The sequence below is a fragment of the Pleurodeles waltl genome, chromosome 9, assembly GCF_031143425.1.
Source record: "Pleurodeles waltl isolate 20211129_DDA chromosome 9, aPleWal1.hap1.20221129, whole genome shotgun sequence".
NCBI lineage: Eukaryota > Metazoa > Chordata > Amphibia > Caudata > Salamandridae > Pleurodeles > Pleurodeles waltl.
The window spans coordinates 6,167,283-6,192,825 of NC_090448.1; the positions used below are offsets into that span (position 1 = coordinate 6,167,283).

At 50.3% G+C, this 25,543-nt stretch overlaps 1 protein-coding gene across 2 annotated transcripts in view; it reads right to left on the reverse strand.

Moving 5' to 3' along the window:
• Positions 1–25,543, reverse strand: part of STAB1 (stabilin 1) — an 829,863-nt gene that overhangs the window by 499,930 nt on the left and 304,390 nt on the right. For both annotated transcript variants that reach the window (XM_069206091.1, XM_069206090.1), the window contains exons 21-24: positions 24,159–24,245; positions 21,430–21,516; positions 14,233–14,344; positions 5,321–5,507 (exon numbers count right to left, since the gene is read on the reverse strand). In XM_069206091.1, coding sequence (XP_069062192.1) covers positions 5,321–5,507; positions 14,233–14,344; positions 21,430–21,516; positions 24,159–24,245 — 473 coding nt within the window. The remainder of the gene's footprint in view (positions 1–5,320; positions 5,508–14,232; positions 14,345–21,429; positions 21,517–24,158; positions 24,246–25,543) is intronic.

Here is a 25,543-nt window from a genome sequence, read left to right on the forward strand (position 1 = left end):
GGCAGAGGTGGATGGGTGGGCGGCAGCTACGAGAGGGGGCAGAGCAGAGGTAGATGGGTGGGAAGCAGCTGTGTGAAGTGGCAGTGCAGAGGTAGATGGGTGGGAAGCAGCTGCGTGAGGTGGCAGAGCAGAGGTAGACGTGGGAAGCAGCTGCGTGTGGTGGCAGTGCCGAGGTAGATGGGTGGGAAGCAGCAGCGTGAGGTGGCAGTGCAGAGGTGGATGGGTGGGAAGCAGCTGCGTGAGGTGGCAGTGCAGAGGTGGATGGTGGGATGCAGCTGCGTGAGGTGGCAGTGCAGAGGTAGATGGGTGGGAAGCAGCTGCGTGAGGTGGCAGTGCAGAGGTAGATGGGTGGGAAGCAGCTGCGTGAGGTGGCAGTGCAGAGGTAGATGGGTGGGAAGCAGCTGTGTGAGGTGGCAGTGCAGAGGTTGATGGGTGGGAAGCAGCTGTGTGAGGTGGCAGTGCAGAGGTGGATGGGTGGGCAGCCGCAACATGAGGTGACAGTGCAGAGGTGGATGGGTGGGAAGCAGCTGTGTGAGGTGGCAGTGCAGAGGTAGATGGGTGGGAAGCAGCTTTGTGAGGTGGCAGTGCAGAGGTGGATGGGTGGGAAGCAGCTGTGTGAGGTGGCAATGCAGAGGTGGATGGGTGGGAAGCAGCTGCGTGAGGTGGCAGTGCAGAGGTGGATGGGTGGGAAGCAGCTGCGTTAGGTAGCAGTGCAGAGGTGGATGGGTGGGCAGCTGCTGCGAGAGGTGGCAGTGCAGAGGTGGATGGGTGGGAAGCAGCTGTGTGAGGTGGCAGTGCAGAGGTAGATGGGTGGTAAGCAGCTGTGTGGTGGCAGAGCAAAGGTGGATGGGTTGGCGGCAGCATGAGGTGGCAGTGCAGAGGTGGATGGGTGGGCAGCCGCAGCATGAGGTGGCAGTGGGTGGGAAGCAGCTGCGTGAGGTGGCAGAGTAAAGGTGGATGGATGAGAAGCAGCTGCGTGAGGTGGCAGGGCAGAGGTGGATGGGTGGGAAGCAGCTGCGTGAGGTGGCAGTGCAGAGGTAGATGGGTGGGAAGCAGCTGCGTGAGGTGGCAGTGCAGAGGTAGATGGGTGGGAAGCAGCTGCGTTAGGTAGCAGTGCAGAGGTGGATGGGTGGGCAGCTGCTGCGAGAGGTGGCAGTGCAGAGGTGGATGGGTGGGAAGCAGCTGTGTGAGGTGGCAGTGCAGAGGTAGATGGGTGGTAAGCAGCTGTGTGGTGGCAGAGCAAAGGTGGATGGGTTGGCGGCAGCATGAGGTGGCAGTGCAGAGGTGGATGGTTGGGCAGCAGCAGCATGAGGTGGCAGTGCAGAGGTGGATGGGTGGGCAGCAGCAGCGTGAGGTGGCAGTGCAGAGGTGGATTGTTGGGCAGCAGTTGTGTGAGGTGGCAGTGCAGAGGTGGATGGGTGGGCAGCAGCTATGAGAGAGGTAGAGCAGAGGTAGATTGGTGGGGAGCAGCTGCGTAAGGTGGCAGTGCAGAGGTAGACAGGTGGGAAGGAGCTGCGTGAGGTGGCAGAGCAGTGGTAGATGGGTGGGAAGCAGCTGCGTGAGGTGGCAGAGCAGAGGTAGATGGGTGGGAAGCAGCTGCATGAAATGGCAGTGCAGAGGTAGATGGGTGGGAAGCAGCTGCGTGAGGTGGCAGTGCAGAGGTAGATGGGTGGGAAGCAGCTGCGTGAGGTGGCAGAGCAGAGGTAGATGGGTGGGATGCAGCTGCGTGAGGTGACAGAGGTGGATGAGTGGGCAGCAGCTGTGTGAGGTAGCAGTGCAGAGGTGGATGGGTGGGAAGCAGCTGCGTGAGGTGGCAGAGCAGAGCTAGATGGGTGGGAAGCAGCTGCGTAAGGTGGCAGAGCAAAGGTAGATGGGTGGGAAGCAGCTGCGTGAGGTGGCAGTGCAGAGGTAGATGGGTGGGAAGCAGCTGCGTGAGATGGCAGTGCCGAGGTAGAGGGGTGGGAAGCAACTGCATGAGGTGGCAGAGCAGAGGTAGATGGGTGGGAAGCAGCTGCATGAGGTGGCAGTGCAGAGGTAGATGGGTGGGTAGCAGCTGCGTGAGGTGGCAGAGCAGAGGTAGATGGGTGGGAAGCAGCTGCGTGAGGTGGCAGAGCAGAGGTAGATGGGTGGGAAGCAGCTGCGTGAGGTAGCAGTACAGAGGTGGATGGATGGGTAGCTTTTGCAAGAGGTGGATGGGTGGGCAGCAGCTGCGTGAGGTGGCAGAGCAGAGGTGGATGGGTGGGAAGCAGCTGTGTGAGGTGGCAGTGCAGAGGTGGATGGATGGGAAGCAGCTGCGTGAGGTGGCAGTGCAGAGGTAGATGGGTGGGCAGCAGCAGCGTGAGGTGGCAGTGCACAGGTAGATGGGTGGGAAGCAGCTGCGTGAGGTGGCAGTGCACAGGTAGATGGGTGGGAAGCAGCTGCGTGAGGTGGCAGAGCAGAGGTAGATGGGTGGGAAGCAGCTGCGTGAGGTGGCAGAGCAGAGGTAGATGGATGGGAAGCAGCTGCGTGAGGTAGCAGTGCAGAGGTGGATAGATGGGAAGCAGCTGCGTGAGGTAGAGCAGAGGTGGATTGATCGGCAGCTGCTGCGAGAGGTGGCCGTGCAGAGGTGGATGGGTGGGTACCCTCTACGTGAGGTAGGCTGCAGTGGAGGCAGTAGCTGCTGTGCGAGGTGGCAGTGTGTAGGTTGCAGTGGAGGCAGTAACTGCTGTGCGAGGTGGCGGTGTGTAGGCCACAGTGGAGGGGAGTAGCTGCTGTGGGAGGTGGCAGTGTGGAGACTGCAGTGGAGGGAGCAGCTGCTGTGGGAGGTGGCAGTGTGTAGACTGCAGTGGAGGGAGCAGCTGCTGTGGGAGGTGCAGTGTGTAGACTGCAGTGGAGGCAGTAGAGGTGGCCATGTGTAGGCCACTGTAGAGGGGAATAGCTGCTGTGGGAAGTGGTAGTGTGTAGACTGCAGTGGAGGGAGTAGCTGCTGCTGTGGGTGTGGTGGCAGTGTGTAGGCTGCAGTGGGGGCAGTAGCTGCTGTGCGAGGTGGCAGTGTGTAGGCCACAGTAGAGGGGAGTAGCTGCTGTGGGAGGTGGCAGTGTGGAGACTGCAGTGGAGGGAATAGCTGCTGCTGTGGGTGTGGTTGCAGTGTGTAGGCTGCAGTGGGGGGAGTAGCTGCTGTGCGAGGTGGCAGTGTGTAGGCTGCAGTGGAGGCAGTAGCTGCTGTGCGAGGTGGCAAGGTGTAGGTTGCAGTGGAGGGAGCTCACTGAGGTGTCACTCCTTTGTGAGAGTGCAGTGAGAGGCCAGATGATGTAAGAGGTGGAAATGGAGAGAACTGCAGGAAAATGGGTGAGTGAGGGGCACAGTTAGATACACTTGCACTGGGGGAGTCAAGTAAGAAATAGCTGCACTGATTGGGACTACAGTGACATGTCACTCCTATGTGAAGACTGCAGCGAGTGAGGGGGCACATTTGGGGTACGCCAGTGATGGTTGTGTGTGGATTAGGTTATCTGTGACACACTGGTCTACAGCTAACCTGGCACCGAGAAAAAGACATCTTTTGAAGACGACCCTTGTATGAATATATGCATGTATATAGTATTTCTACAGCGTGAGTCTAGCCAAAAGGCAGTGGTGCCTGTGCATGGTTAAAGACGAGCATAAAGTCAAGGAATAAGAGAGGATGCAGTTATATTGTGGATGGTTAATGCACTGTGCGGTAGTGCTCTTTAAAGAGCTGCATCTTCAACTCTCTCCTAAATTGGAGCAGTGTTGGGGCGGCCATGATGGATATGGGGATGTTGTCTCAGATCCTGAGTGCAGAGATGGAAAAGGCCTGCTGTCTGTTTTGCTCCTTTTCACACTTTGTAGTCTGAAGGTGTCCTGGCTGCCGGTGTGCCACGATCCACTAGGGATGGTGAGCTTGTCTGCAGAATAAGTTGGAGTGCAGGATGTCACCCTTCTGTAAGTGAACCCTCACCCAAGCTTGGTAGAATGCTTGATTCCCCTCTGATGATGCACTTCGACCCATCAATAGCCTTACGGTCCACTAATGTGGTCACTGTAGGTTTTCAAATCAGTCTTTGTGACAGTGAAATTCTCAGATCAGCCTTTTAATTTTTATAGCGCCATTTTAGGAACTGTAGGTAAGTCTGCTGTTCCTGGACACTGCAGGGGAGCAGTGGTAGCAGATAAACACCCTGAGACTTTTGCTGCTGATAGGTGTCATCACAATTCGCAGACATGCTTGGGAATAACCTAGATCCACTTGATGAACCGGACCATACCTCAGAAGGCACAGTAGGTCTTGAATCGTGACTTCACCCTGGGGACCTTACTCCTGGGTTAAGGCACAGACTATCCTTCGGCTGCCTTAACAGTTCCCTGCGTTTAGGAATGGTGAGAGGACAAGGTGGAAAAGATTGCCTGATGGGGCAAAGGCATACTGAGCCCTGAATCCTAGGGCTGCAGACAGCTGGATTCTTGGCATTAAGTCACCTGAGGACCCCAGAGCTGGAGACAGACTGGACGGGAGCGAGGGATCTGCCTTCTTCTCTTCTGAATGCTTCACGCTCACCATTTTGTTCCAGAGATGAAGTCCTAGGACTGAGCAACTGCAAACTTTTTGGCATATGCTGACTGAGGGTGCAATGGGGGCCTAGGACAGCGACAGTGTGAACGGGGAGGTGGACCCGGGCTGCTTACAATGTGGGTGGGACTGGGTCTATGACAGTGCATGTGGTGAGCCGTGGGCAATGACACTATGTGGGGAGGTGGAGTCTGGGCCACTGATTGTATGGAAGGTGGGCCTGGGGCTTTGACAGTGTTGTGGTGGGGCCCTGGGTAGGTGACAGTGTGCGGAGTCCTGGGCTGTGACAGTGTCGCAGTGTGGCCTCTGACAGGGACAGTGTGCAGGGGTGTGGCCCCATACTATGACTGTATGTGCAATGTGGCTTTGGCATGTGACATTGTGTGGAGGTGTTGTCTGAGGCTGACAGTGTGCAGGTATGTATCCTGGGCCTGTGACATTCTGTGGTGAGTAGAGTCAGGATAAAAGGACAACACTTGGGCTTGGTCTCATACATCAGGGAGACATACCACACATCCAAAAGTAAAGGGACTGATGTAAGGTTTCTGGATTACATTACACATATTTAAAGTGCTTATTGACACCTCTGAGTCACGTTGCACCAGAAGGTCATAATAAGGCTCACCTGGTGCTCCAGGGTTTGTTACAGTAAGCATGAGATTTTGGCATACATTAAAGGGAATTACGTGATGTGAGTTCCTTTTAAACCCTACATATCCTTCGGGTGGTAGGTGCAGATCAGGGAATTACCTGGTGATGTCACCACTCATTTCGCAGACCGCATAGAGGTGACAATACTGAGATAATCCTGAGGGTCCACATGGCACTGCTCTCCTGTCACACAGCACCCCAGTGAACCCTTCTTTGCAGGAGCGGGTCTGGCACACACCCCCACTGCCAGGGCGGTTATCGCAGATTCCATGGACACACTTGCACTCTGTGTGAGAAATGAGAAATGTCAGTCACATGTGGTTAAATGTGTCAATGTACTCACCTGATTCACACCACCCTCTTATTGACACACAAGACCAGGATGTTGTGCTACCTATACTTTCTGGCAGAACGTCAGCTACTTTTGAGGTGCCTCCAGTCTGTGTGTGTGTTTTGTGCACTCTTCAACAGAAGGAGTCTAAATAATGTTGAAGTGGTATCTGTGGTCCAGGATGGTGCTGTGCATGCGACGTGGGCCAGACAGTGTGTTGTGTGCTCAAAGAATAATATAGGAATGAGAAGACTTAGACCAAGGTGCACTGGTGGGTCCTCAGTAGGTTATGGTTTACTGTGTGTGTGAGTGTGTGTGTTGTGTGCTTAAAGACAAATATCATGGAAATTAGAAGTAGACTAAGGTGGAAGGGTGGGTCCTCAGTAGGTTGGGACTTACTCTGTGTGTGTGTTCGTGGATGTGTGTGGGTGTGTGTATGTATGTGTGTATGTGTTGTGTGCTCAAAGAAGAATATCATGGAAATGAGAAGTACACCAAGGCGCACTAGTGGGTCATCAGTAGGTTTGGATTTACTATGTGTGTGTGTTCGTGGATGTCTGTGGGTGTGTATGTATTTATGTATGTGTTGTGTGCTCAAAGAAGAATATCATGGAAATGAAAAGTAGACCAGGTTGCACTGGTGGGTCCTTAGTAGACTGGGATTTACTGTGTGTGTGTTGTGTGGTCAAAGATGAATATCAGGAAATGAGATGAAGTAGTCCTACATGCACTGGTGGGTCCTCAGTATGTTGGAATTTACTGTGTGTGTGTGTGTGTTGTGTGGTCAAAGATGAATATCAGGAAATGAGATGAAGTAGTCCTAACTGTGTATGTGTGTGTGTGTGTGTGTGTGTGTGTGTGTGTTGTGTGCTCAAAGACGAATATCACGGAAATGAGAAGAAGACTAAGGTGCACTGGTGGGTCCTCAGTAGGTTGGGATTTACGGTGTGTGTGTGTGTGTGTGTTGTGTGCTCAAAGAAGAATATCATGGAAATGAGAAGTAGACTAAGGTGCACTGGTGGGTCTTCAGTAGGTTGGGATTTACTGTGTGTGTGTGTGTGTGTGTGTTGTGTGCTCAAAGACAAATATCATGGAAATGAGAAGTAGACTAAGGTGCACTGGTGGGTCTTCAGTAGGTTGGGATTTACTGTGTGTGTGTGTGTGTGTGTGTGTGTTGTGTGCTCAAAGACGAATATCATGGAAATGAGAAGAAGCAGAACAAGGTGCACTGGTGGGTCCTCAGTAGGTTGGGATTTCCTGTCTGTGTGTGTGTATGTGTTGTGTGCTCAAAGAAGAATATCATGGACAGGAGGAGAAGCAGAACAAGGTGCACTGGTGGGTCCTCAGTAGGTTGGGATTTCCTGTCTGTGTGTGTGTGTGTGTGTGTGTGTGTTGTGTGCTCAAAGAAGAATATCATGGACATGAGGAGAAGCAGAACAAGGTGCACTGGTGGGTCCCTCAGTAGGTTGGGATTTACTGTCCACAATGAAATCTCTGAGATACTTGAAAATGAAATGCATTTGCTGCCTTATTCCATTCAGGGGAGGGAAGAGTGAGAGAACGAGTGAGAGTGTGTGTGTATTCTCACATGAGAACTGATATGTTTATTACCTTTTCAAGTATCAAACAATTTATTAAATGAATTCTGCTCCAAAAACAATGATTGTGATTCGTTCTTCGCGAGAGCCTGACTCAAGCGTAGAGGGTAGCAGAACAATAAACTGTGCTGGTGGTTACCCAACACTTCTAATGATCTGAATTTACATAGGTTTTGGATCCTTCTTGGTATTACTTCTGGGACCATCGCCCGAGGCCTGAACATACCTGGGCTCATTTTATTAGTTGAGATGTCAATTACACATCACCGAGGTTTGTTTCAGATTCATCCTCCTTCTTTTATATTTGCACTTATTCAACCCTCGAATCCATCATTAAGATTATCTCTAATTCTTAATCCTCAAAGCACAAGACCCAGGTGACATGCCAAAGACATTTTCCAAGCAGGATGCAACCAGGGGGGGTTTACGTCCTCCCTTATTTACGTATTGCTTTAATATCCATGTTATTCCACATTCTTGGTGCAGCTCTATTTTACTTCCTTTTGGCAAAAAAAGAGCAGAAATGGATAGATGGCAAATTTATCACGAAATCGCTTTATCAGCTGCAACAGATAACATATTTTGCAAATGTGTGTTCAAGCAATCCCAGCACTGGTCAGCCAAGTCTGGATACTGGAAGGATTGATATTGTTTATAGAGTGTGTCACGTTGCTTTATTCTTTGGACAGCCTATGACAAAGTTATGACAAAGTTGACCAGATTTGTTGCGGCACAAGGTGACTGCTCTGGAGATCCCAACGGTACTCTTTGGTTCCTAACAGATTCCACAATAACACTAGGTACCAGATATTAAAGGGTGCAGATAAGGGTTTAAGTGAAAGGATTACTTCCTGCAATGTCCTTAACCAGGAATCTACTTTGGCGCCAATTCTACTTTCATTGTATACTCAAGATTTCTCAAAATCAGTGAACCGGTTAGGATGCTCCCTCAAAACTTGATAACATCTTTGGTTTCACCCAGATGTATGAAGAGGATGTAATTATATTACATCAAACAGCAGTAGACCTATAGGGAGGACTAGGCAGTTGTATTCTTATTGTAATTTTCAGATTGTAAACTCTGCTAAGACTAAAGTCAGTGTGTCCCCTAAATACCATATAAATGTCAAGTTAATTTTGGGAAGGATACTGGCTCTGAATTTGTTTGCCACACCCCAATTTAATGAACTGATCAGTAAAAGGGTTGTGAATGGAGTAACTCTACAAAGAGGCTACCTCACACAAGTTATGCAGTTTTCAAAGTCTCTGAGCAAACATACCTGCTACTCTGCTTCTTAGGACTGTCAGGAACGAGGGTTCTGGGTAGCTGAAGGTGACCTGTCCCACCAGATGTGGGCACCTCAGGCATGGATTAGCTGTAGGAGCCTGCTGCCCATTGGCCACTAGCCTCCACACCATTAACTCTCCTAAATCTAGCATTTATTTACACCCCTGACACCAGAACCTTACATCTGATCGACCCACTTTGAAGATGGACCAAGAGGAGCTCTACATCAACGATGACTGGACTCTGCCCACTGCATCCAAGCAAGAGGGAAATTCTGTCCCTGAGGTAACAGACTGGAAAGTGCATGAACAACCCTTGCCCTTGGCTGGAACTCATCACTTTCAGGCAGAGGGACCCCTGTGGAAGGCAGAAGCACCTTCAGTCTCCCTCGGATGAGTGGCACTAGTCCATGAAAACTGCAGGTAAAAACACCACAGATTCGGACTCTTCACCCACCATTGGGCCCGCTGTGGGATCATTGAAAAACCAGGTGGTCCATTGTCTTCTGGGAGTTGTAGTCCAGTCTGCCGCCAGGTTTCAGGCTGCTACACCGCTCCCTCAGACCTCAGGATGTTCCTAAGGGATTTCTGCACCCTTACTGCTGCCAAGACTTGTTGGTTGCCAGTCCAGTAACAGACCCCTGCACTCCATGTTGCAGGGCACAGCGTGCAACTTGCATCCAACATCTGCAACCCAGTCCCAGCTGAGATTTTGCATCCCTTTGTCAGCACCGTTGTGTAAGCAGTAAAATCAGCACCAGCACGAGTCCCATTCAGCACCACGGACAGCCAGGGCAACTGTGCATCTGGACCCCCAATGACCTGGTAGAAGTGAACTGAGTGTTGTGGCCTAGTCCCAGGACCCACACAGCCTTAACCCTGTAAAGGTTTCCCACAACTCAACCTCCAAGTGGTCTTTTGTCAACAGTGGGCCCTGCCATTGACGTCAACGCAAGTCCCGTCCAGCACCATGGACAGCCAGGTCCACTCTGCACCATGACCCCACGGACCAGGTAGAAGTGAACTGACTGCTGTGACCTAGTCCTAGGACCAGCACAACCTTAACCCTCCAAGGGTTCCCAGCAGTTCGACCTCCAAGTGGTCATTTGTCAACAGTAGTGTTCTGCCATTGACTTCAACACGAGTCCTGGTCAGCACCACGGACATCTCTGCACCCGGGTGCCACCGGCCAGGTAACACTGAACTCATTGTTGTGATCTGGTCCTAGGGACTGCACAACCTTAACCCTGTGAGACTTCCACGTGACTCACTTTCTAAGTATGTTTTTGCAACTAGTGATATTTCTCCGTAGACTTCAATGCAACATTTAAATGGCAGTTCTGCTGTGTTTTAATATTGCTTCTAAAATCTATAACTTCGATTATACTTGTTCAATTCCATTCATTTTGGTGTCTAAACTTATATAAAAATGAGCTTTATTTGTATAAATTGGTGTCAGATTTCTTTCGAGTCCTGTCAATTACTTATCGTCCATGTTGGTGCGCTGAAGTGCTTAACACATGTTCCTCTGGTAAAGTCGGACTGCTCTTTGCCACACTCCCAGGACTGAGCTAAGGGTTCACTAGTGTGAATCCAAGGACCATCTTTTGAGAATTGTGAGAGTAATACTTGGAGGGGACTAACCCCCACACCACATAATACACCACATAATACTCCACTTTCCAACACCAAACAAGCGATTCAACTATTTGTTCTCTACTACAGATTGCCATCGGATTGTTACAGATTTTATTATATGCATGTATTTACATTAATTTTGTAAGAATGTTTTTTGTGAATATTGTATTACTTCATGGTGTAGAGTCTCTGAGTTATGTGATGTTCCCCCAGGGGTAGACAGTATAAAAACTAAGACACTGTACATCTCTTCTCTTCCATTGGTGCCTGGGGATGACGGAATTAGTGATTTTTAGAAGCTCCTAGTGGCACAAAATCAACATGGAGGCAGAGATTGTGTCGAGAGTGTCAAGTGTCCTGGGAAGAAAGTGACAGATCTCCTTTCTGTACTGGCTGCATTTCCAAAACACATTCATTGAACAAGAACTTGTACCGGTGAGATCTATGGTGTCTGGACGCCTCACCTCTTCTCCTAAGTAGACATGTGGGAGGAGAGCTATCAAGTGCAAACACTTCCTGCACAAAAAACATCAACCACCAGCAGTAAGTGCAGGCTGAAACTAAGCTGTTGGCCAGGTCTGTCAATGCCCGCCTTCCAGGAGCAAGCACTGCCTGCTGGAGACCGGCTCAGCCTAAGCAAGGTCTGGCGCTAGGGACATAGATTTTAGGGGTGGGATTTTAAGAAGCATTAGAATTTGTGCTCCAGACACTGTCTGACGGGCAAAGAAGCTAGAATTAGTCTTTAGTGAGGGAGAAGGCATTCATTCACACACCCATCTCTCCCTCACACATATTCCTCTCTCACTCACACAGCTCCCCTTCTCTCTCTCACACACCTTACTCTCTCTCCCTGACACATATATCTCTCCCTCTCTCTCATACACATATCCCTCTCTCACTTACCTTCCTCTCCCTCTCTCTCACATACACATCTCCCTCTTTCTCTCTCACACACCTTTCTCTCTCACACACACACCTCTCTCTCAGACACATACATCTCTCCCTCTCTCTTATACACATATCCCTCTCCCTCACTCACCTTCCTATCACTCTCTCACATACATCTGTCCCTCTCAGACACACATCTATCCCTCTCTCTCAGACACATACATCTCTCCCTCTCTCACATACACATCTCCCTCTTTCTTTCTCTCACATACCTTGCTCTCTCTCAGACACATCTCTCCCTCTCTCACATACACATATTCCTCTCTCACTCACCTTTCACACACATACATCTATCCCTCTTTGACACACACATCTATCCCTACCTCAGAGACACATTTCTCCCTCACACATACACATCTCCCTCTCTCTCTTTCACACACACACATTCCTCTCTCTGTCTTAGACACATACATCTCTCCCTCTTTCTCATACCCATATCTCCCTCTCACTCACACACCTTCCTTTCTCTCTTTCTCTCTCTCTCTCACACATACATCTATCCCTCACGGACACAAAAATATCTATTCCTCTCTCTCACACACCTTCCTCTCTCTCTGTCTCAGACACATACATATGCCCCTCTCTCATATATACACATATCCCTCTGTCTCAATCACCTTCCCATCGCTCTTCCTCACACATACATCTGTCCCTCTCTCTCAGACACATACACATCTCCCTCTCTCACACGCACCTTCCTCTCGGTCTGTCTTAAACACATACATGTCCCTCTCTCTCACATACACATATTCCTCTCTCTCACCTTTCTCTCTCACACACATACATCTATCCCTCTTTGACACACACATATCTGTCCCTCCCTCAGAGACACATCTCTCCCTCACACATACACATCTCCCTCTCTCTCACACACACACATTCCTCTGTCTTAGACACATACATCTCTCCCTCTTTCTCATACCCATATCCCCCTCTCACTCACACACCTTCCTATCGCTCTCTCACACATACATCTGTTCCTCTCTCTCAGACACATACACATCTCCCTCTCTCTCACACACACACACCTTCCTCTGTCTCAGACACATACATGTCCCTCTCTCTCATATACACATATCCCTCTCTCACTCACACACCTTCCTATCTCTCTCACACATACATCTGTCCCTCTTGCACACACACCTATCCCTCTCTCTCAGACACATACACCTCTCCCTCTCTCACACAAACATCTCCCTCTCTCTCACACACCTCCCTCTCTGTCTCAGACACATACATCTCTCCCTCTCTCTCACACACTTTCCTCTCTGACACACACATACATCTATTCATCTCTCACATGCTTATCTCTACCTCTCTCTTGCACACACAAATACTCACCGATTGTAGTGAGGCCCTCTTGGACCCACGTTGGGTCCCTATTTTAGCTTCATCTTCTATTTCAAATTTTACATGTTTTAGCTGATTTTTTTTTTTAGTGTGGCTTTTAGCAGTGACATTTAACACACTTCACTCAAATTATATTATTCTAGGAATATGTTGTGTGAGTTGCTTGTTTCAGTCAGCATTTTCTCGACATATAATCAGTACACTCAGTCCAGTGCTAGGAACACAGCACAGAATACCCTATTCCTGGTGTTGCCAATTCAAGAGACAGCTTCTAACACCTAGACATAGCACTGCATCAGAGCTGTGCTTTTAACACAAGGCGGTGTTATTATATGCAGCTACCAGTTTAGCTTCCAGAGAGGATTGCCATCCACACTACAGGCTGACTCCTGACAGTTTCCAGGTATGAGGCTAACGCTAATCTTTTAGATCGGGCAAAGGCAGCGGGGACACCCGCTATGCTCTCAGTGTAGTCTTAGGATTAATGCAGGACCACCTAGAAATCATTTATCAAGGTTGCTTTGATCATCCTCTTTACCATCTTCGTAATGCCGGTAACTTTGCTTTCTTTCATCTGCCTCATTATCGCAGCTCATTCTCTCTATGAAAGGTTAAGATTCTTTCAATAAATGTATTGAAAACGTATCTATTATCTCTCTTGTGTTTTGCTGCCCATGCATGAGTAATACAGCGAAAGGACGAGATCTGATTCCACAACTACCTTAGGAGTCAGTGTCATTTTCAAGTTTCCACCATCACCTTCTGTCCTGGCAGGGTTCGGGGTCTAGACGAGGCACTGTGAGTTAGCTAGGATTGGGCCGGCGGCTTCTGATGGGGTGGACGGACTCAGTCTCACAAATCTTGAAGTTCTGTCATCCTAATATGCAATCCTATTATTTTGGTAGAAACCTTATAACACTCTCCCTCTCTCTCTCTCTCACTCACATCTGCCCCACACCTACACACACACACACCGCCCCCTCTCTCTTTCACACACATGATCTAGCCCTCTCTCTCACACATACATATCTCTCACTTTCTCTCTCACAAACACACACACCTATCCCTCCCTCTCACACACACACAAATACACACCTATCTCACCCTCCCTCTCACACACACCTCTCTCTCTCCCTCACACACATCTATCTCTCCCAAGCACACACATCTCTCCCAGCACACACATCTCTACCCCCTCTAACACATACATCTCTTCTCCCTCTAATGCACACATCTCTTCCCCCTCTCCGACACATACATATATCTGTCCCTCTCTCACACACCTCTCTCTCTCACTCACATCTATGTCTACTTTCTAACACACACATCTCTCCTCTCTAACAAACACATCCCAACCGCTCTCTCACACACGTCTATCTCTTCCTCAGACACACACATCTATCTCTCCATCTCTTTCTAATCCACACCTCTTTCTCTGACTCTCCCCATCTCAGACTCACATAAGCAAAACACATGCTGTTACAGCTAGAAATATGAGTGTATTGTGACATGCGGGCAATAGGAAGAAACAGAGAGGTTATATCTTTCAAACAGACTCAACATGCGCATTAAGCAAAGCATTTCAGGGTACCAGACCAGTGAGCTTGCTAGAACAACAGCAATGCCCCTCTTCAATGAGTGCTCAAGTGACGCCTTCAGCAAGGCACGCACTAGGTGACCCTCTCTGCGGTCTAAGAACAGAAAAGGCTGAGGCACCTAGGATGAACCTAAATTCAATTTTTGCTACTTTAACAATATCCTATTTTTACATGTGAAGTAGCAAATGCATGTTGAAAATTCACTGAGGGGTCTTTATTTAAGTCCTTCATGCCAACTTGTCCCAGACATGCTCAACTGACCTTCTTCGCAGTTTTCACCATGACGATTCGGGTTCGAGCAAATGTGACAGGCCATTCCTTTGTAGTCCTCGAAGCACATACAGCTGCCGTTCCCCTGGATCCCATCACTGCACTGCAAGAAGAAAAGAATGAACACTTTGGCTCCTTTGCCTTACATTTACTGATTCTAGAGGCAGTGCCATCTTGTGCCTGGGTACTGAAATACTCTTGTAGCCATATGACAGAATGTAAGGGCATGAAGCACTGGTGAGCCAATCAGACAGCTCTAAGGGACAACGAGGGGTTAAGAACAGCCAAGCCAATGATACTTCTCATAGTCCACATGGGCAAGAGGCACCAGTGAGCCAGTCAGACAGCTCTGAGGTACTACACGAGTGTAAAAAACAGCCACGCCAAACAAAATGCCCCAGAAAAGTTGGGGGAAATCTGAGCCAATCAAACAGCTCTGATAGATCTCAGGGGCAAAAAACTAATCACACTATGCTCTAGTCTTCGGGGGTGGGGCACAACAGAGCTAATCAGAGAGCTTTAGGGGAATGCAGGGCATGACAAACAGGCAAGCCAATCATAATGTTGCCAGAGCCACAGGGGTAGGACTCAATGGAGCCAATCCTAGAGCTCTAAGGGAGCACAGAGGTGTAAAGAGAAGCCCAGCAAATCATACTGCTCCCATGGTCCGTAGGGCTGTGGAGGAAAAATTGAGCCAGTCAAGGAGCTCTGATAAACCAAAGGGGCAACAAGCCAATCACAGGGCTCTCATAGTCTGAGTTTGTGGGGCACAGTGGGGGCAAAAATACAGCTCTGAGGGACCCCATAGGAGTAAAGAACAGCCAAGCAAATCACAGAGCTTCTGGAGAGGCCCTGGGGTGTGGGGCAAAGCATGGACAATCAGACAGCTCTGATGGACCGCAGGGATATAAAGAACAAACAAGCCGATCAGACATTTCCCATAGTGTGCAGGGGGTGGGGCACAGATGAGCCAATCATAGAAAGAGAGACCACAGGAGTGGGGCACAACAGAGCCAATCAGACAGATCTCATTGACCAAAGAGGAGGAAAGAGCAGCAAAGCTGATCATACATCTCCCAGAGAGCACCAAGGGTGTGGGGCACAGCTGAGCCAATCATACAAAGAGAGCCCCAGGGGTGTGGGGCACAGCTGAGCCAATCATACAAAGAGAGCCCCAGGGGTGTGGGGCACAGCTGAGCCAATCATACAAAGAGGGCCTAGGGGTGTGGGGCATAACTGAGCCAATCATACAAAGAGAGCCCCAGGGGTGTGGGGCACAGCTGAGCAAATCATACAAAGTGAGCCCAAGGGATGTGGGGCACAACTGAGCCAATCATACAAAGAGAGCCCCAGGGGTGTGGGGACACGGCTGAGCCAATCATACAAAGAGTCCCAGGGGTGTGGGGCATGGCTGAGACAATCATACAGAGAGCCCCAGTGGTGTGGGGCACAGCTGAGCCAATCATAGAAAGAGAGACCACATGAGTGTGAGGCACAGTTGAGCCAATCATATTAAGAGAGACCACCGGGAAAGGGCACAACTCAGCCAATCATACAAGGAGTGCCCCAGAGGTGTGGGCCACAACCTAGCCAATCATACAAAGAGAGACTACAGGAGTGTGGGGCACAGCCGAGCCAATCATACAAAGAGACTACAGGAGTGTGGGGCACAGCCGAGCCAATCATACAAAGAGAGACTATAGAAGTGTGGGGCACAGCTGAGCCAATCATACAAAGAGAGTCCCAGGGGTGAGGGGCACAACTGAGCCAATCATACAAAGAGAGCCCCAAGGGTGTTGGGCACAGCTGAGCCAATCATACAAAGAGAGCCCCAATGGTGTTGGGCACAGATGAGCCAATCATACAAAGAGGGAACACAGGGGTGGGGCACAGATGAGCCAATCATACAAAGAGAACCCCAAGGGTGTTGGGCATAGCTGAGACAATCATACAAAGAGAGCCCCAAGGGTGTTGGGCACAGATGAGCCAATCATAGAAAGAGAGACCACATGAGTGTGAGGCACAGTTGAGCCAATCATATTAGGAGAGACCACAGTTAAAGGGCACAACTCAGCCAATCATACAAGGAGTGCCCCAGAGGTGTGGGACACAGCCTAGCCAATCATACAAACAGAGGCTACAGGAGTGTGGGGCACAGTCTAGCCAATCATACAAAGAGACTACAGGAGTTTGGGGCACGTCAAGCCAATCATACAAAGAGAGACTATAGAAGTGTGGGGCACAGCCAAGCCAATCATACAAAGAGAGCCCCAGGGGCGTGGGGCACAGCTGAGCCAATCATACAAAGAGAGCCCCAAGGGTGTTGGGCACAGATGAGCCAATCATACAAAGAGAGCCCCAAGGGTGTTGGGCACAGATGAGCCAATCATACAAAGGGGGAACATAGGGGTGGGGCACAGATGAGCCAATCATACAAAGAGATCCCCAAGGGTGTTGGGCACAGCTGAGCCAATCATACAAAGAGAGCCCCAAGGGTGTTGGGCACAAATGAGCCAATCATACAAAGAGGGAACACAGCGGTGGGGCACAGATGAGCCAGTCATACAAAGAGAGCACCAGGGGTGTTGGACACAGCTGAGCCAATCATACAAAGAGAGCCCCAGGGGTGTGGGGCACAGCTAAGCCAGTCATACAAAGAGAGCCCCAAGGATGTTGGGCACAGCTGCGCCAATCATAGAAAGAGAGCCCCAGGGGTGTGGGGCACAGATGAGCCAGTCATAGAAAGAGAGACCACATGAGTGTGAGGCACAGTTGAGCCAATCATATTAAGAGAGACCACAGTTAAAGGGCACAACTCAGCCAATCATACAAGGAGTGCCCCAGATGTGTGGGGCACAGCCCAGCCAATCATACAAAGAGACTACAGGGGTGTGGGGCACGTCGAGCCAATCATACAAAGAGAGCCCCAGGGGTGTGGGGCACAGCTGAGCCAATCATACAAAGAGAGCCCCAAGGGTGTTGGGCACAGATGAGCCAATCATACAAAGAGGGAACACAGGGGTGGGGCACAGATGAGCCAATCATACAAAGAGATCCCCAAGGGTGTTGGGCACAGCTGAGCCAATCATACAAAGAGAGCCCCAAGGGTGTTGGGCACAAATGAGCCAATCATACAAAGAGGGAACACAGCGGTGGGGCACAGATGAGCCAGTCATACAAAGAGAGCACCAGGGGTGTTGGACACAGCTGAGCCAATCATACAAAGAGAGCCCCAGGGGTGTGGGGCACAGCTAAGCCAGTCATACAAAGAGAGCCCCATGGGTGGGGCACAGCTGAGCCAATCATACAAAGACAGCCCCAAGGATGTTGCGCACAGCTGCGCCAATCATAGAAAGAGAGCCCCAGGGGTGTGGGGCACATCTCAATCAATCATACAAAGAGCCCCAGGTGTGTGGGGCACAGCTGAGCCAATCATACAGAGTCTCCCAGGGGTGTGAGGCACAGCTGAGCCAATCACAGAAAGAGAGACCACATGAGTGTGAGGCACAGTTGAGCCAATCATACAAAGAGAGACCACAGGAGTGTGGGGCACAGCTGAGCCAATCATATAAAGAGAGCCCCAGGGGTGTGGGGCACAGCTGAGCCAATCATACAAAGTGAGCCCCAGGGGTGTGGGGGCACAGCTGAGCCAATCATACAAAGAGAGCCCCTGTGGTGTGGGGGACAGCTGAGCCAATCAAAGAGGGAACACAGGGGTGGGGCACAGCTGAGCCAATCATACAAAGAGAGCCCCAGGGGTGTGGGACAAAGCTGAGCCAATCTTACAAAGAGAGCCCCATAGGTGGGGAACACCTGAGCCAATCATACAAAGAGAGCCCCAGGGGTGTGAAGCACAGCTGAGCTAATCATACAAAGCGAGCCCCAGGGGTGTGGAGGCACAGCTGAGCCAATCATACAAAGAGAGCCCCAGGGGTGTGGGGCACAGCTGAGCCAATCATATAAAGAGAGACCCAGGGGTGTGGGACAAAGCTGAGCCAATCATACAAAGAGAGCCCCATGGGTGGGGCACAGCTGAGCCAACCATACAAAGAGAGCCCCAGTGGTGTGGGGTACAGCAGAACCAATCATACAAAGTGAGCCCCAGGGGTTGTGGGGCACAGCTTAACCAATCATACAAAGAGAGCCCCAAGGATGTTGGGAACAGATGAGCCAATCATACAAAGAGAGCCCCAAGGGTTTGGCACAGCTGAGCCAATCATAGAAAGAGAGCCCAAGGGGTGCGGGCACAGCTGAGCCAATCAAACAAAGTGAGCCCCAGGGGTGTGGGGGCACAGCTGAGCCAATCATAGATAGAGAGCCCAAGGGGTGCGGGCACAGCTGAGCCAATCAAACAAAGTGAGCCCCAGGGGTGTGGGGGCACAGCTGAGCCAATCATTCAAAGAGAGCCCCAGGGGTGTGGCACAGCTGAGCCAATCATAGAAAGAGAGCCCCAGGGGTGCGTGGCACAGCTGAACCAATCATAGAAAGAGAGACCACATGAGTGTGAGGCACAGTTGAGCCAATCAAACAAAGAGACCACAGGGATGGGGCACAACTCAGCCTGTCATACAAAGAGTGCCCCAGTGGTGTGGGGCACAGCAGAGCCAATCATACAAAGAGAGCACAAGGGGTGTGGGGCACAGCTGAGCCAATCATACAAAGCGAGCTCCAGGGGTGGGGCACAGCTGAGCCAATCATACAAAGAGAGACTACAGGGGTGGGGCACAGCTGAGACAATCATACAAAGAGAGCCCCAGGGGTGTGGGACAAAGCTGAGCCAATCTTACAAAGAGAGCCCCATAGGTGGGGAATAGCTGAGCCAATCATACAAAGAGAGCCCCAGGGGTGTGAAGCACAGCTGAGCTAATCATACTAAGCGAGCCCCAGGGGTGTGGAGGCACAGCTGAGCCAATCATACAAAGAGAGCCCCAGGGGTGTGGGGCACAGCTGAGTCAATCATAAAAAGAGAGCCCCAGGGGTGTGGGACAAAGCTGAGCCAATCATACAAAGACAGCCCCAGGGGTGTGGGGTACAGCAGAACCAATCATACAAAGTGAGCCCCAGGGGTTGTGGGGCACAGCTTAACCAATCGTACAAAGAGAGCCCCAAGGGTGTTGGGAACAGATGAGCCAATCATACAAAGAGAGCCCCAAGGGTGTGGCACAGCTGAGCCAATCATAGAGAGCCCAAGGGGTGCAGGCACAGCTGAGCCAATCAAACAAAGTGAGCCCCAGGGGTGTGGGGGCACAGCTGAGCCAATCATACAAAGAGAGCCCCAGGGGTGTGGCACAGCTGAGCCAATCATAGAAAGAGAGCCCCAGGGGTGCAGGGCACAGCTGAACCAATCATAGAAAGAGAGACCACATGAGTGTGAGGCACAGTTGAGCCAATCAAACAAAGAGACCACAGGGATGGGGCACAACTCAGCCTGTCATACAAAGAGTGCCCCAGAGGTGTGGGGCACAGCAGAGTCAATCATACAAAGAGAGCACCAGGGGTGTGGGGCACAGCTGAGCCAATCATACAAAGCGAGCCCTGGGGTGGGGCACAGCTGAGCCAATCATACAAAGAGAGACTACAGGGGTGGGGCACAGCTGAGCCAATCATACAAAGAGAGACTACAAGGGTGGGGCACAGCTGAGCCAATCATACAAAGAGACTCTACAGGGATGGGGCACAGCTGAGCTAATCATATAAAGAGAGACCACAGGTGGATGAGAAGTGGCTCCGCCACATTATAGGTGAGGGACTGTAGAGAAGTGAGGAATAGCTCAGCCTTGAGTAACCTCAGAGCAGTGAGGTACAGAGTGCTCGCCTGTGAGAGACCACAGGAGTATGAACACAACAGCTCCACTCCGAGTGCTCCATGCCGGAGCCCTGGCTCATGTCAGGACACTCTACCTAGCTTCTCTGTCCTGTGCACTCTCTTCAGCTTCTCTTCCTACTCACTCTGCTGAGCTACTCTGTCCTCCTTTCTCTGCTGAGCTGCTCTGTCCTACTGGCTGTGCTGATCTTCTCTGTCCTACTGGCTGTGCTGATCTTCTCTGTCCTACTGGCTCTGCTGAACTGCTCTGTCCTTCCTCTGAGGGCTGCTATGTCCCGCTGCCTGAGGTGCTATGTCCTACTGCCTCTGCTGAGCTGCTTGGTCTGCTGCCTGAGCTTCTATGTCCTACTGCCTCTGTTGAGCAGCTATGGCCTTCAGGCTCTGCTGAACTGCTCTGTCTTTCTTCCTTTGATGAGCTGCTATGTCCTGCTGCCTCTGCTGGGCTGTTGTATCCTGCTGGCTCTCTTCTGAGCTGATGTGTTCTGCTGGCTCTCTTCTGAGCTGATGTGTTCTGCTGGCTCTTCTGAGCTGCTCTGTCTTTTCTCTGCTGAGATGCTATGTCCTGCTGCCTCTGCTGAACTGCTATGGCCTTCTGCGTGACCTATGTCCTACTGCCTCTGCTGACCTGCAATGGCCTGCTGCCTAACTTTCTATGTCCTACTGCCTCTGATGAGCTACTATGGCCTTCTGGCTCTTCTGAGCTGCTCTGTCGCCCTTCCTTTGATGAGCTGCTATGTCCTGCTTCCTCTGCTGAGCTGCTTTCCCCTGCTTGTTCTGTTCTGAGCTAATGTGTCCTGCTGGATCTTCTGAGCTGCTCTGTCCTTTCTCTGCTGAGCTGCTACGTCCTACTGCCTCTGCTGAACTGCTATGGCCTGCTGCCTGATCTATGTCCCACTGCCTCTGCTGAACTGCTATGGCCTGCTGCCTGATCTATGTCCTACTGCCTCTGCTGAACTGCTATGGCCTTCTTGCTTTTCTGAGCTGCACTGTCCTTTTGATGAGCTACTACTTTCTGCTGGCTCCACTGAGCTGCTCTGTTCTGTTGGCTCTACTAACTCTGCTAAGCTGCACTGGCCTGACTGTTTGGTTCTGTCCCAATGGCTGCACTGAGCTGCTCTGTCCTGTGCATCTGCTGGGCTGCTCTGTCCTGGTTGTTCTGCTCCGTCTTGGGGCTCTGCTGAGCTGTTCTGTCCAGTGGCTCTGCTGAGCTCCTTGGTCCTTCCTTGCTGAGCTGCTCTATGCTTTGCTGAGCGGCTACCCTTTACTTATGCTGACCAGACATGTTCTGCCCTGATGAACTGCTCTGTCCTCCCTGTTCTGATTAGCTGCTCTGCCCCATATCCAGCAGCGCAGTGGCAACTTACAAGGCCTCGTCCAAAGCAGGGGTTGCTGAATCCAGCTGGGCACTGTCTGCAATCAGGTCCAAAAAATCCTTTGCAGCAGCCAGGCTCCTGTGGGGTAAAGGAAACCAGACAGATGATCAGATTGTACTTATGAACATTATGGCTTGTGGCAGCTGCCATGGGGGCAGAAGGCATGGTGCAAAACTGTGACTGGCCTATAAGGCACTCTGGCCCTTGCCAAATGGGCCAGCTTCAAAAGGCCAGTGAGGTGCACATGTCAGGAACACAGTGGTCCAGCAAGAACACCTTTCATATCCACAAGACTCCCTAACTTGTCATCAGAATGATATCAATACACATTATAGTTAACTTTGTTGAGAACCAGTGAATGTAACTACATGGTACAAGCTTTAGTACAATGGAGAAGCATTTCAGGGTGCAGCAGGGGGACTTTGTGCACCACAGTGAAAGGTACACGTAGAGGTCACGCCAGGGTGATGGGGGTGACCCATGCCCCACTCCCTAAGGCAGTTCTAATGCTTTCCGTGTTTAAGAGCACCCATGCGGCTGGTACCAATACCCAACTGGTGGGCCATGCCCTAAGCCTGCTGCCAAGCTCCCTTGATTCCCGGCCATGTTGGCATCACACGCTCATAGTTCAGCCTCATTCCAAGAAGTCAAAAATTTGGAAATCAATCAATCGATCAATCAACCAACCAAATACATTTATTAAGCGCACTCCTCACCCCGTAGGGTCTCAAGGCGCTGGGAGAGGGGGGATAGGTGTGGGGGCAAGGTTACTGCTCGAAAAGCCATGTTTTTAGGTGCTTTCTGAAGGTTAGGGTGTTCTGGGTCTTGCGTAGGTTGGTGGGGAGGGAGTTCCAGGTTTTGGGGACGAGGTGGGAGAAGGATCTGCTGCCGGAGGCGGTGCGTTGGATGCAGAGGTCTGTATTTCACCCTTTGATCAGCACACTCATTACCTCTTCTTGACTTTTATAAGTATTCTGTCCTTTTGTTTGAAGGGGCACAGCCAGAGTCTTGCACAGCAGCAGTTTTGGGTTATTGATGAGTTTTATATAATAACTTTGATCAGTGGCTAAGGGAGGCTATTCTGAATGTGGTATGATGGGGTATTTGCTGAAAACTTGTGGATGCCACGTGGCCCCTTCCCTGCATTTAGAATCAGTGTTATTTACAAGTGGTGGTTCAGCTGGCTCCCTTTGTAAGCTCTCGAACCACCAAGGGACAGCTCGCTTACCATCCGAAGGCCCACCATATTTAGGATGATGCTTCGGATGCTGTTTTTAAGTCTAGTCTAGACCTATCGTCAGCTTACAGTGGGCTTAGAGCTCGCCCATTGCTTACCATTGGCTGGCTTTATCGTCACACTCATTCACTCCCTTTTTATTCATTGGCTTCTGTGGGTTTTACTCCCTCCTCTTCTTTTTGTCCCTCTCCTGGAACATGGACAGATAGCTCGTGTCCTTATACTATTTATTTTACAAGCACGACTTTTTTTTATTGGTTAAGAGCTCAATGAGAGTGCATGGGTTTTCCAGCAGCTTCCCTCTGGCACTCCTCTACCCCCATAAAGCACTCTCCATGCTGCTTTCTATGACCTGGGTGCTTCTCCCTCACCTCCTCTATGTTGCGATCGCCCTTGTGTGCTTCTCCATCCTTCGTTGCTTTGCCGTCTGTGTGCTTCTCTCCCCAGCTTTACATTGCTCTCTGTTGCCCTTGTGCTTATCCCCCTGCCCTCGCCATCCTGTTTTGCTTTCTCTTCTGTTTTGTGTTGCTTTCTTGACTGTGTGCTTCTCTCCCCAGCTTCACATTGCTCTCTCTTGGCCGTGTGCTTCTCCCCTGCCCTCGCCACCGTGTGCTGTTCTCATCTGTGTTGCTTTCCCATGTGTGCACTTCTCTCCCCAGCTCTGCATTGCGCCCTTGCCCACATACTTATCCCCCACCCTCTCCACCCTGCATTGCTTTCTCATCTGTGTTGCTTTCTCATCTGTGCGATTCTCTCCCCAGCTCCACGCTGCTCTCTTGCCCGTGTGCTTCTTCCCCACCCTCTCCACCCTGTGTTGCTTTCTCATCTGCGTTGCCTTCTCATCTGTGTGCTTCTCTCCCCTGCTCCACATTGCTCTCTTCTCCTCGAGCTTCTCCCAACCCGCCCTTTCCACTCTGCATTGCTTTGTCTGTGTGCTTCTCTCTGCAGCTCTGCATTGCTCTCTTGCCCAGGTGCTTCTCCACCCTGTGTTGCTTTCTCCTCTGTGTGCTTCTCTTCCCAGTGCCACATTTCTCTCTCTTGCCAGTCTACTTCTCCCCTGCCCTCTCCACCCTGTGTTGTTTTCTCATCTGTGTGCTTCTCTACCCAGCTCCACGTGGCTCTCTTCCCCTCATGCTTCTCCCAAACCATCCTTTCCACTCTGCATTGCTTTCTTGTCCGTGTGGTTCTCTTCCCAGCTCCACGTTGCTTTCTCTTGACCATGTGCTTCTCCAAATCCGCCCTCTCCACCCTGCGTTGCTTTCTTGCCTGTCTGCTTCTCTCACCAGCTCCACCCTGCGTTGCTTTCTTGCCTGTCTGCTTCTCTCGCCAGCTCCACCCTGCGTTGCTTTCTCATCTGTGTGCTTCTCTTCAGAGCTCCTGTGTGCTTCTCCCCTGCCCTCTCCAACCAGCTCCACAAGCTGCACATGCCACATTTGTGAACTACAATGAGTGCATTGACTGTCCTACACTCTGAGGTACTCACACTGATCGCCTGGTTGCAGTAGCGGGCACAGCCCAGTTGATTGGTCTTGTAGTCCAGTTCAATGAGGCATCCCATCTGTACCGTGCCCTGCACATTGAAGAACAAGACAGTAATCAGCATGACAGCCTGGAGAGACAACAGCACCAGACCCCCTCCACCCCACCCGATGAACCCATGGGCATCTTCCTGGGCACAAGCACGCATTGACAGTATTTGAGAGGAAGCCCCAATCAAGCATTCAGGATTCCCACAATTAGTATTCATGAGGTACATTTAGACAGAATGGATTGGAAAGGAGCAATGTGTTTATAATAATAATATATAACAATAATATGTTTGAAAGCCATAAAATGGAACGTTCTCTTTAAAATTCCTCAAAAAAAGGTTTGGACTCCTCAGATCGATTGAGCTTTTTGAGATGTCTCCATATTACTCAGTGGAGTTTTCATTGTTTTATTGGGTTTTACTGTTTCAAACAGGCATCTATACCAAGTCTTCTTCCTAACATATTGATTTTCTCTTGGAAGTGACATTCCAACGACCCTGAGTGACTTCATTCTTCAGACACATCTTATAACAGCTTATATGCAGCCATCAGATGTTATACTTGTGTTCTTTCTAATAAACGTCAGGTTTAACTCATACTGCCACCTCCACTTTCTTTATAGTTGTCTCTGGGGTCAGATTATTGTTCCTCTGTAAGCGGAGGGCAACCTCACTGCTCATATGACCTGACAACGCAAATGTGCTGGTTCCAGCTCTCACATCTTCTCAGAATAATTCCTATATTCCTCAATTGTAGTACAGAGCCTTGTCCTATCACGCCTAGGTGGTGGCAGCGCACAACTCTCCAACATCAATGACCCAAGACCTTGTTTCACGCATGCCCCTCTCACTGATGCACGCACGCATAACTGCTACACTCCCACCCGGGTGGCCGGCAGAAGCTCCACTCCACACCAAGGGATACCGATTCTGAACATAAAAGAGTCACAGATGTAACTAGGAATAATACTCTGTCAAAATACCAGCTTACTCCTTCACACATTTCTAGTTGACTTATTCCTTTAGCATCAGTAACTCAGCACCAGAGAGTAGGTGCAGGGAAATGATTTGCATTACAATTTGCCGCAGAGGGGAGTTCTCAGACGAGACCACTTGACAAATGTTATAATTATGTACAGCTCTCGAAGGGTTCCAATGTTTTGTTACATAACAACTTCAGTAAATGGTTTGCTTGTGTCATAGCATGAAATCAAGATTATTCTGATATATAGAAAAAGGCACACATCAGACCCATTCTATTTTACACTAACCCTCAATGTGACAGGATGTTTTTTTGGTGATCAAATATTCCTGTGTTTTGGGGCTGCTTACAAAGATGG